Source organism: Bos indicus, chromosome 20 (genome assembly GCF_029378745.1).
Source record: "Bos indicus isolate NIAB-ARS_2022 breed Sahiwal x Tharparkar chromosome 20, NIAB-ARS_B.indTharparkar_mat_pri_1.0, whole genome shotgun sequence".
Classification (NCBI taxonomy): Eukaryota; Metazoa; Chordata; class Mammalia; order Artiodactyla; family Bovidae; genus Bos; species Bos indicus.
In genome coordinates, this window is record NC_091779.1 from 29,463,592 (window position 1) to 29,475,809 (window position 12,218).

Sequence of the window (12,218 nt, forward strand, 5' to 3'; positions counted from 1 at the left end):
ATCCGAATAGATTTGCTATTTATATCAGTGGTAGCATGTACTATGTGGACTGTCATGGCTTGCTTTTTTCATTGTGTTTATGAAATATTCTGAGGTTCATCCATATTGTAGCATATATCCATCATTCAAAACTAGTTAGCAACTACTGGAAGATAGATGATATTACATCCTCAACAAAAGAGGAAGATATAATGAAAAAGCCACAAACACAGGAAAATGAAAAGCATTTGTAAATTAAAAATGTAAGTGCCAAAATAAAAATACATTAAAAATAATGAAAGGTAAAAATGAGGAAATCTCCACACTAGTAATTCACCATTATTAGGTTTGTTTTTATTCCTTCCTATCTTGTTTTCTTTTTCTGTTCTGTGCACTTTGATATTAATTTATAAGTAACATTTAAAAAATAAGTTATTTCAACCTAGAAGGGTGGGATGGGGAGGGAGATGGGAGGGTGTTTCAAAAGGGAGGGGATATATGTATACCTATGGCTGATTCATGTTGAGATTTGACAGAAAACAAAATAAATTAAAAAGAACCAATTTAGATAAAGGAAAGTCAAAAAAAGAAAAAATATAAACATTATATATACATAAAAGAATACTTTCCAATAAGAACAGTGCATATTGGAAGATTTTATTGTCATTGGTAGATTTTATTACTCGCACTGTATGTGATCATTTTTATCATGCTATAATTACAATGTTGTATCCTAATTTCCTCACTTCAGCTTTCATGACCATTCAATTATTAACAAAGACTTTAAAAGCTTTACTTTTAATAACTACTACATTCTTGATTCTGATTCTTGATTTATTTAAGGCAATTCCATATTTTCATATGCATTCATAAATGCATAGTGTATATCATCATATCAGTGTTCTGATTACAGACTATTTCCTTAGGCTAGATTGTCAAGTGAAATTTCTGGTTAGAGCATGGATACACTTTAAGGTCTTTGTTATGTGTCATTAAGTCATTTTCCATGAGGCTTATAATCATTCCATATGACAATACAGATTGGAAAGCAACACATGGCAATACAAATATTTCTAATCAGTTTGTTTGACATAATTTAGCAATCATAAGTTGTATATAACACTAGCACTATAGTGACACAGGAATTTAATTTTAAGATAGGGTTTAAAATACTTTTATTACATTTTTTAGATTAGAAAAGCCTAGATTCAATGATATAATAATATACTTTACACTTAAACATTGACCAGTAGAGATTTGTCTTCCTACACACACCAAAGGTACACACACACAAACATGCACACAAATGTGAACAGTTCACAATATTATTTTTTTCAATTTTAATCACATTTCTTTCTTTCTAATTTTACAAGTAAGGAATGTTCATTGCAGACAAATAGAACTACATAAAAGCATGGCATAAAAAAGAACAATCACCTAGAAACCCCATCCTCCAGAAATAACTACCATTAGCATGTTGAAGCATTTCTTCCATGTCTACATATTTTTTTTAATAATTGAAGTACAATAAACTTACAACACTATGTTATTTCTAAATGCACAATTCTTTTAACATTTCTACTAGATTTATATTTGGTTGATCTACTATCTTTATTGTATATTTGCCTTCACGAATGAGATTTTTTTCTTTCATAGCTTTCATATTTATCTTTCTGTCCTTTTCTTTTTCGCTTAGAGAAGTCCCTTTAACATTTCTTGTAAAACTGGTTTGTGGTGCTGAACTCTTTCAGCTTTTTCTTGTTTGTAGAAATATCTATTTCTCTTTCTAATTTGAATGATAGCTTTGCTGGGTGGAGTATTCTTGGTTGTAGGTTTCTTCCTTTCATCACTTTAAATATATGTGCCACTCCCTTCTGCCCTGCAAAGGTTTTGCTAAAAACTCAGCTAATGATCTTATGGGAGTTCCCTTGCATGTAAGTGGTTGCTTTTAGTTTGCTGCTTTTAATCTTCTCTCTTTATCTTTAATTTTTGCCTTTTTAATTATAATGTGTCTTAGGGTGGTCCCCCTTGGGTTGATCATCCCTGGGACTCTCTGTGCTTCCTGGACCTGGACTGTCTATTTCCTTTCCCAAGTTAGGGAATTTTTCAGCTATTATTTCTTCAAATGTGTTCTCCGCCCCCTTTTCCTCTCTTTTCCTTCTAGGATTCTAATAATTCAAATGTTAATAAGCTTAATGATGTCCCAAAGTTCTTTTAAACTATATTTTAAAAAAAAAACTTTTTTTTTTTTTCTGTTCAGACTGGGTGATTTTTTACTACTCTTTTTTCCAGTTTGCTGATTCAGGCCTCTGTATCATCTAATGTACCTTTGACTCCTGCTACTGTCGAGGTTGCTGGCTGCTGCTTTGTCTAGGTTTGAGTGATCCCAGAATGGCTGGCTGCACGGTCCAGAGAGTCCCAGGGTTAGTGCTGACCAGTTAGTGGATGGGGCTGGGTTCTAGTGTTAATAAGATAGAAGGAGGATTCCAAAGTGGTGCTTGCCAGCACCAGTGACCTTAGGGTATAATGAGCTCTCAAAAATGGATGCCACCAGTATCTGTGTACTCAGGGTATGTCCCAGTTGCCTCCTGCCAATCCAGGAGACTCTAAAAGATGAGCTAGTAGGTTTGACCCCAGATCCTTCAAATTACTGCTTTTTGAATGTTGGAGGGTATGAGGTTTTGCAGATATTCTTAAAGAGTAGAGTCTATTTCCCACAGCACCCCACTCTCCAGAATGTAAGTTCCACTGGCCTTAAAGCTAGACTTTCCGGGGATCTATTTCAGGACTCACAGGCTGGGGAGCTTATCATCAGGTTCAGGCTCCCCTTTCCTTAAAAGGAATCTTTGCCATTTTTATTATTGTGTTTGTGGGTCACCTACCCAGGGTTATGGGACTTAACTGTACAGCATGTCTGCCTCTTCTACCCATCTTGCTCTAATTCCTTCTTTTTATCTTTAGTTGTAGAAGATCTTTCCTGCTAGTCTTGCGGTCGTTCACATCAATAATTGCTCTGTAAGCAGTTGTAATTTTGGTGTGCCTGAAGGAAGAGGTGACCTAGTGACTTCCTCTTTTGCCACCTTGGCCACACGACAATATTGTTTATTAAATTTGAAACATCTACCAGTATGAACAATAACAGTGTAACTGGTGGCTTAGGTGGCATTTCCTAAAATCTTTTCAATTGCCAGATTGGTTCAGATGCGTATCTTTAGTACTCCCACAGTGCCTGCATATTATAATTCTTACCAGATTGAGTTTAAATGAATTCATAACTAAAACGAATTTTTTCTTTTTATTACCAGCATATAATGAACACAAAAGAAGATATTGTTTGATTAATGCATCCAATTCTAACATCAAGGACATAATGCCTACCACATAATTTACTTATGATGTTTATCAACATGAACTCAAATTCTTTAAGTTCAGAGGAGTGTGAATTTAGGCCCTTTGCAATAATGATTTTGCTATATTTTCTTTTGTTGGGAGTGTGTATTTCAGAAATACTTCATTCCTTTTTTTTCTAATACATTATTTTGAAGCAATGTTTTTCTATTACTTTAAATTTTTTAAAGAAGTAAAATGCACAGGATTTTAATAAACAAATTTTGGAAAATGAAATAGAAAATCATCACTTTTATTATTGATTTTATCTAATATGAGAATCCAAATTTGCAAATATTTGCTTACCATATATTGGGAATCAAAATTTCAACAAAGGATATTCCTTAGAAATTACATAAATGAAAAATTCCTCTATGCATTTGGAACATAATTTTTATACTGATCTTATTTGGAATATATGAACTACTTAAAGCATTCCTATAATGCATACATCTGACCCTATGATCCAACTTTGCTTGATCATAGGACTTTCACTTCCCTGGTGGCTCAGATGGTAAAGAATCTGCCTGCAGTGTAGGAGACACAGGTTCAAACCCTGGGTTGGGAAGATCCCCTGGAGAAGGGAATGGCAACCCACTCAAGTATTCTTGCCTGGAGAATTCCATAGACAGAGGAGCCTGGAGGGCTATAGTCCATGGGGTTGCAAAGGGTCAGACACGACTGAGCAACTAACACTTTGAGCACCTGGTTTCTGTCTATAAGATACCATCTCCTCTCTGCCTTCCAAAATTCGTAAAAACTTTTATCTGAGCATGGTCTATTCCTGTTTTCAATTCCATTTTATATTTATTATTCTTTTTTCTGCAACTTTTTGTTATTTGAGGGGAATTGAAATGACAGCTGGGGGAGATGAATTGGTTTCAGCTTTTCTCAATTTTTTTTACAAAAAAGAATATTTTAAGATTAAGTATTATCAATTGGGTGCTTTTAATTATCAAAAGGGATTTTCTGATAAAATATAAAATGTGGCTAATCATTGGTTTCTCAAACCATGAGACATTTTTTTTGAGGTAGGTCTTAATGGCCTTTTCAAGAAAATTACCTAATATATCTTTCTTCTTTGTTTTTATAGAGATTTGCTTGCTGACCAAGGGACGGCGCACTGCCAGTGTTCGAGCTGATACATATTGTCGTCTTTACTCACTTTCTGTGGACAATTTCAATGAGGTCCTGGAGGAATATCCAATGATGAGAAGAGCCTTTGAGACGGTTGCCATTGACCGATTAGATAGGATAGGTACTGTTTATTTTCTTCTTTACTTACAATTCACTTTTAATCTAGTGGTTGAGTATATATTTGCAGTCATAAGTCCCAAATGCTAGTTTACAGATTGCTTATTAACTAGCATAGAAACAGCAATTAGCTGTAGCCATATTTCTAGAAAGATCTGAGGCACTAACTTTCTCGTCTAAGTATTCTAGGTTTGTTTATTCATCTCTGTTTTTACTAGCTTCACAGTCTGATTTCCTCAGTGATACCAAAAGGTAAAACCAATGATTACAAATTCTAGATGGCATTAAAATAGAACTAAAAATACAATAGTATGAGTCTACATTACAAACTATATTTTATCACAAGTTTTTTTTTTAATTTTAAGGGTCAACATTACATTTATTCTTATATTAAGAATTGAAAAGAATTGTGCATTTTACTTGTCACAGTAGAAACGTTAATGTTTGTAATACAGACTCAAGCAGAAAAAGCCTTAATAGAACTGCCCACATAGATGCTTTATTTTGCAAACATCAACTTATTTTAAAATCTTTCCTGCTCTCAAATTAAAATATTGATATATAAGGCCTTACTAGTTATACTAGTTTAAACATCTGAATAATTGCCATTGTAAAATTAGATCAGATTGGCTTGCTGTTAACTTCCCAAGATATGCTGGAACATTCTGATGTCAGAAGGTGGTATGCATTCATTTTCCACACCCAAATTCTCCTCCCCGACCAGACCCTTCTCTGCTCCCTTTCCCAGCTTAACTCTACTAGCCTTCATAGTTCAATTTAAACATCATTTCCCTGTAGAAACCTATGACCTTCCACTCCTCCTTAATAGTATGAGCACCCTGGATATGTTCTCCCATACCCCTGGGATGTTCCTCCATCACAGTACAGCTTTTATTATTTAAATTGCTCTAGAGATGCTAAGCTTTATGAATGAAGAGATCATGTCTAATTCACTATTACATTCACAGTACCTAGTACACAATGAATATTGTTGAAGAGAGTTAGGGAGGGATGAAGGAATCAATGAACTCAAAGGAGATGGGGTTGGGATCACTGAAAAGTAAACAAAGAGGTACTTCAACTGCTTCATTCTTATTAAAGGTAAGGACTTTTGATTGATGTTACAGTTATGTTAGCTTTTCTTCTGCACTTTACATCTTTCTTTTCCTCTATATTAGTAGGACAGAAGACTGCATAAGGATCTGAAATTTGGTTAGGACAAGTAAAGGTAGTATTTGGGCATTACCATTATGGACACAACAAGGCTTCCCAGGTGGTACAATAATAACGAGTAATAGAATCCACCCGCCAATTCAGGAGACACAGAGATGCGGATTCAATCCCTGGGTTAGGAAGATCCCCAGGAGAAGGAAATGGCAACCCACTCCAGTATTCTTATCAGGGAAATCCCATGGACAGAGGAGCCAGGAGGGCTACAGTCCATGGGGCTGGAAGGAGTCAGACATGACTGAGCACACATGAACACTAGACACGACACACATATTAAAAACCATCACTTAGAGGCTGTAACAGGACGGAGTGTCCAGGAGACAGTGCTCATGAAAGACATGAGTGTTCCTGAAAGCATCTTTACTTAAATTGAAAATAACTTCCCTCTTTGTGGTACGTGAGTGTTCATGGTAGAACCAGAGACTAATTTCTGAACATATGAGTTTTTTCCTAAGCCAACTAGCCACATTTTGAAAAGCATCAAAATCAAGGTATCTCAACAGAGACTTTGTTACTCTGATAGAGCATCTCTCTCATATAATTTACTACAATTAATTTTTATAAGAAAAATTTGCATGAAATTATTTTCATTCCATAATACAGGCAATAAAATTGCAAGTGAGCACCAGTATTTGCATTTTTAATCTTCACAAAATTCCAACAGTGCATTAAAAGTTATAGTATTTTTCCACAAGGGCCCAGATACTCAGATTATGAAATGTTGACTATTCATATGACCACAAAAAAGTATCCTTCTCAGTTTTGGGGTCATTGCTTATAAATGCATATACTGTAGATAAAGGGAATATGCTAAGTAAGAATTTATATTTTCTACTAAAGTAGAAGTCTTTGTTCTTTGGGAAATTAGGACAATTCTGTAAAAAGAGAAGTAACTGTTCATATTGACAGTCATTTTAAATGATTACCTTTCCCAGCAGCCAAGTAAAATATAACACCACATTTCTATTCAAATATATTCCTTGTTAGTTTAGATGTGATACTTTATTTAGTGATATGGCAAATTGATTTATTTTTCAGTTACCATATTTACAAAGGTATTATTTTATTGATGTCATTTAAAAAATCACTATTTTTCCCCCTTTTCATCACCCTACAATTGATGCTAATTATTATTTTTCCAAAGAATGTCTTGTTAATGCAAACCAAAGACAATAGCAAGAAGAGACAGTGCTTATTGAGGTTCTAGAAGGAGCTAAGCACTTGCCATACATCAGCGCCCCTTGATCCTCACAACAACCTCTCAGAAGAGGAAAGATTATGAAAAAGTTCTCTATCTGGCTGCACATAAGAATCCTCTGACAAAATCTGATTATAAAGTACCAAAATCTGGATCCTTGTCTGGCTATTCTCATTTAGTTGTTAGGGTACAGCTGGAAATCAGTAACTCTTATCACTCCAGCAATGAGATAAATACACAGATAGAGCAGAGAATCACTGGTATAGGGCACTGGTCAAAAGCAAAGGCCTTTCTTTCTCAGACATGCATGTAACAGTCCCCCAAACATCAGAGTAAAAGGCAGCACCTGGTGCAACAAGTGGATGAGACCCAGGAGACTTCATTTCCAGCAAACACTCATATGACACAGATGCTGCTGCTTCATAGTCTGTAGACAATCTCTTGTCAGAGCTACTGGTTTCCTTGCCCAGCTCTGTCACTTATTAACCATGTTTTGTTGGGCATTGGTCTTAACCTTTCTATGTTCCAGTCTCCTTTTAGGTGAAGTAGAATTATAAGCACACCTACTTCAAAGAGTTGAGGATTAAATAAAATAAATCTGCCTAAAGACAGGGAAGCCTGGCGTGCTGCACTCCACAGGGTCACAAAGAGTCAGACAGGACTTGGCAACTGGAGAACAACAAAAGCCTTGGGCAGAGTGCTTGTCACATAGTATGTTTTCCATTGACTTTTCTTGATAAAGGAACTTGAAACTGAAATCTTGCTGTCAGACCCATCCTGTTCCAAGTGCCCTGTTTTCTCTCAGGGTAGCCCTCAGGCTGTTTCTTCATTTCTCCATTTCTTCAGTAAGATGGCTTTTGCCATATTACAGACTTTTCAACTTGACTCCTGTGGAAGGTAAGACGTTTCAGAAAGATACAGGAAGCATGAGAGGCAGGAGGTGCGTTTCTATTTGGTGTCTAAAGGTAAGTGCTCAACTTTTAAGCTTCTTCAATGAAACACTGCCATCGTCCTGTTTGCAGGAGCCACTGGTGCTTGGAGTTGTCATCAGTCATTTGTAGACTTTCTAAGTGCCTATCTTCCTTTCGCTGACAGGGAAGAAAAATTCAATTCTCCTGCAAAAGTTCCAGAAGGATCTGAACACGGGTGTTTTCAACAATCAGGAGAACGAGATCCTGAAGCAGATTGTGAAACACGACAGGGAAATGGTGCAGGCAATCCCTCCCCTCAATTACCCTCAAATGACAGCCCTGAATTCCACCTCTTCAACTACTACCCCGACCTCTCGCCTGAGGACACAGTCACCGCCAGTGTACACAGCCACCAGTCTGTCTCATAGCAACCTGCACTCCCCCAGCCCCAGCACCCAGACCCCCCAGCCGTCAGCCATCCTCTCGCCCTGCTCCTACACCACCGCTGTCTGCAGCCCTCCTGTACAGAGCCCGCTAGCCACTCGAACTTTCCACTATGCCTCCCCCACGGCTTCCCAGTTGTCCCTCATTCAGCAGCAGCAGGTTCAGCAGCCACCGCAGCCCCAGCAGCCACCCCAACCTCCACAGACCCCCGGCAGCTCCACACCGAAAAACGAAGTGCACAAGAGCACGCAGGCGCTTCACAACACCAGCCTGACCCGAGAAGTCAGGCCCCTCTCGGCCTCGCAGCCCTCGCTGCCCCACGAGGTCTCCACCCTGATCTCCAGACCGCATCCCACTGTGGGCGAGTCCCTGGCCTCCATCCCTCAACCCGTGACCACGGTCCACGGCTCGGGCCTGCAGGCAGGGGGCAGGGGCACCGTCCCCCAGCGAGTCACCCTGTTCCGACAGATGTCATCGGGAGCCATCCCCCCCAATCGAGGAGTCCCCCCGGCCCCCCCTCCACCAGCAGCCGCTCATCCGAGGGAGGCGCCCTCAGTCTTAACTACAGACTCAGAGGCAGAAAAGCCACGATTTGCTTCAAATTTATGATCCCTGCTGATTGTCAAAGCAGAAAGAAATACTCTAACGAACTGAGGCGCTTCTCAGATTTGATTTTATTCTATCTCCTGATAGATCCCTCTAGCCTACTATGAAGAGAGATTTTAGACAGCTCTGGCCTACATGCAAAATGTAAAATATATATATATATAAATATGCTATTAAACCTATATCTGAAAATCTCAAGAGAAGTTCAAAAGACTTGTTTAGCATTCAGTGTTACATGTCTTCCTTTCTTTAAATCATTAAAGGATTTCAAATGTTGTTGTAAGATTATTTATTTTTAACCTACTTTTACTTAATTCCTTTGATATATGTATTTCTCTATTTTATGAAGAGTTCTTGGATTCCGTGGAAACAAAACTCTGATTTTAAAAAGGCAACTCAAGTGAGCTGAAGAGCACCAATCAAAACTGTTCTCATTAGCTGTGTCTCTGCATCTAAATTGTTAACCATTAATTACAGAGGATTAAATAGCAGATCCCATTTTCTAAATCTAAATTGTATTTTGGTGCTTTGAATTTTGAATTAGGTTAAAGAACACACCATATGCTTGGCCATGGTAGGAGACTAGCATTGGCTATGATCTCCATAGTCATAGAGATATGACTATCTCTAACCTCAAACATGTTCATTGATATTTTAGAAAGCTGAAGGGATATTTCTCTTCAAGCGTTATCAGACTTTTACCAAGACTCAATCAATGTTAGCTGTAAATAACTGTTTCAACCCAAATAAAAATAGTTCTTCTGTGCTGTATGAAGGTAAAAATCATTGTTTAAGAATTTAGTTTTACTGCTTCACTTCAAAACTTAGAGTTTTAAATTTTACAAAACCTAATTGTGACAATTATTCAACTGTAATGCAATGGCTTGAAACCTACAATATTCTTTTAACCTGCAGTGTTTTATGCAAAATTGTATGCTTGGTTCTACAAATTGCTTGTATTATACCAAAAATCATTACTTTTCTTCTTTCTTGCCATAATCAAGCATCTGAAAATAGGCCCTGCATGCTTTGGGGAAAAAAAGTAGGTTCAAAGCAGTCATTGTAGGGGAAAGCTTACAGTATTTCTCATTTCTAGAAAAGTATAACCATTCATTAATTGCCTATCCTAAAATTCCTGTAAGGCTGACTTGGATCTCTGACTTAAGTCTAGAAGTGAGGTTTTCACTTTCATTTAATGTTGTTATTATCTTTATCATTTAAATGAAATTTGTAAACTACAGCTTGATTTGGAGTTGCCAGTGTGTTCTGTGTCTTTCACTGTAGTTGGTAGTTTACTGTGGTGTTAATTTAAAAAAATAAATACACTATAGATCATCTGTTTGGGAACGTACACTTGCTCTTTGTGTATTGTTAACTAAACTAAATGGTTAGTAAATTTTAAGGAATGTGGTGACTAACATAGTCCTTAGAAAGGAGCTTTGTTATTTTAGATGTGCTGAAAAAAGTACAGACCTGGTGACATTAAGCAGGAGGTCAAAGTCAATGTCTGTAAGCATCGTTTTGTTTTTGTGTTGTTTGTATGTTTCCTTAACTCTGTTCATGATCTGTGAACATCTGCTTCTTCTCAAAGAAGTCCCTTAGAAATCATTTGTGCCTAACACACCCCTCGAATATGGTGGATGACTGGAACACAATTGGAAGATTCCCAATAACAGACTTCTGTAAATAACCCGAGTTAAGAGAATGACCTAAAGTGGAGATCTTCCGTATCTCTGACACTGGCGATGCATTTAAGAAGAATTTAACAAAGATCATGCACTAAATGGGGCAGGGCCTCCAGACAGACTTGAGGACAGAAAACAAAAGCAAAACTCTAAAATGGATCCATGCTGCCTGTTATGCCTTTTATGGATATAATACTTATAATACCAAAATGAGTTGTTATGTTTAATTTCTAACAAATTCTAGCTTGTGTGAAAGGAATCAACAGTGCTAGACAATGTGTAATCATGAACATGCTGGTGACCTATGATGGAGTGTGTAAGAAAGGGATTGTTCAGTCTACCTAGGACCTATGGGGAAGCTGCAAGACCATTTACATATCAGTACAAAACTCCTTTATTTTATTAAAATACTGATAATTAACTTCAATTTATTAAGATCATTATTGGTCCTTTAAATTATTAAAGGTTTACATTTGATAGAACTAATGGGTTTGGTAGCGAAATATTTTTATATATATAAATGTTTGGTTTTTTATTTTGAGCACTATTGAGAAACATAAGCAAAATTGAATTGCATGGTCTTTCAGTGCAACCATAAAGTTTTTATTCACTTTGTAATAGAATGGACAAAAAAAAGAACCCTAAGGTTTATATGTTAAACTAATAAAGTGGTACAGGGTAAATTATATACATATATATGTATGAATATATATACTTAGGTTAAGAAGAAAATTGACTCACATTCCTGTAACATAAAAGTTCATTACTAGTTGAAAAGTGACCACTTTTCTATGTACATAGTTAAGCCCATAAGTATGGAGTTTTAAACTGTACAGAAAGAAATGTATTACTGAAAAGATTGATCTTTCTGCTGCTGGGAAAATAGTAGAATAGCTGATTCTCACAACAACTGTATGATCAGGGATGATTAGAGAATTTCTTTTGTCTTTGCTCAAAGCCATACATATATAAATATATATATATAAAGATTGTTAATAAATTCAACAACAAATAAACTAAAATCATGAACATTTTATTTTATCAATATACACTAGTCAAACATTTTATTTAAGAGTATAGATTTGCCTCTGTCTTTCTGTCTTTATATCATCAGATGTCCAAGAGGGCTTTTACTTGATAATCATCATAAAATTAATTATAGGTATTCTCTAACTATAGAAAGAAAAGCACTTAAATAGAACATGGATTTTCCAGCTATCCCTGTGTTTTTTTCCCCTTCTATACTGTACAAGTTGAGTTTTTTTCCTTCTTCACGCTGTACTTTCTTAGCATGTGGTTTTATCCAAATTCAAAACACAAATATTTCTGTGCTTTATTGGATATGGGGATGAGAAATAATTGCCCTATAATTTACATATACAAACCTATTTTATGATAGCCATCAGTCTTCTAAAAACTGGATAGTGACAGAATCTCCATATGCAAATGAATTTTGAATCAGACCTAAAAGCTTGAGACAGAGTATATTACAATGAGTGAAGGATTCTCAAAAGTGTTAAGCAG

The 12,218-nt window shown here is 36.4% G+C and overlaps 1 protein-coding gene across 1 annotated transcript in view; it reads left to right on the top strand.

Annotated features, from left to right (window-relative positions):
* HCN1 (hyperpolarization activated cyclic nucleotide gated potassium channel 1) overlaps positions 1-11,739 on the top strand; it is a 453,436-nt gene extending 441,697 nt beyond the window's left edge. The window contains exons 7-8 of the mRNA XM_070774701.1: positions 4,460-4,624; positions 8,144-11,739. Of these exons, the coding sequence (XP_070630802.1) occupies positions 4,460-4,624; positions 8,144-9,012 (1,034 nt within the window). The 3' untranslated portion in view covers positions 9,013-11,739. The remainder of the gene's footprint in view (positions 1-4,459; positions 4,625-8,143) is intronic.
* Positions 11,740-12,218: the final 479 nt, after the last annotated feature.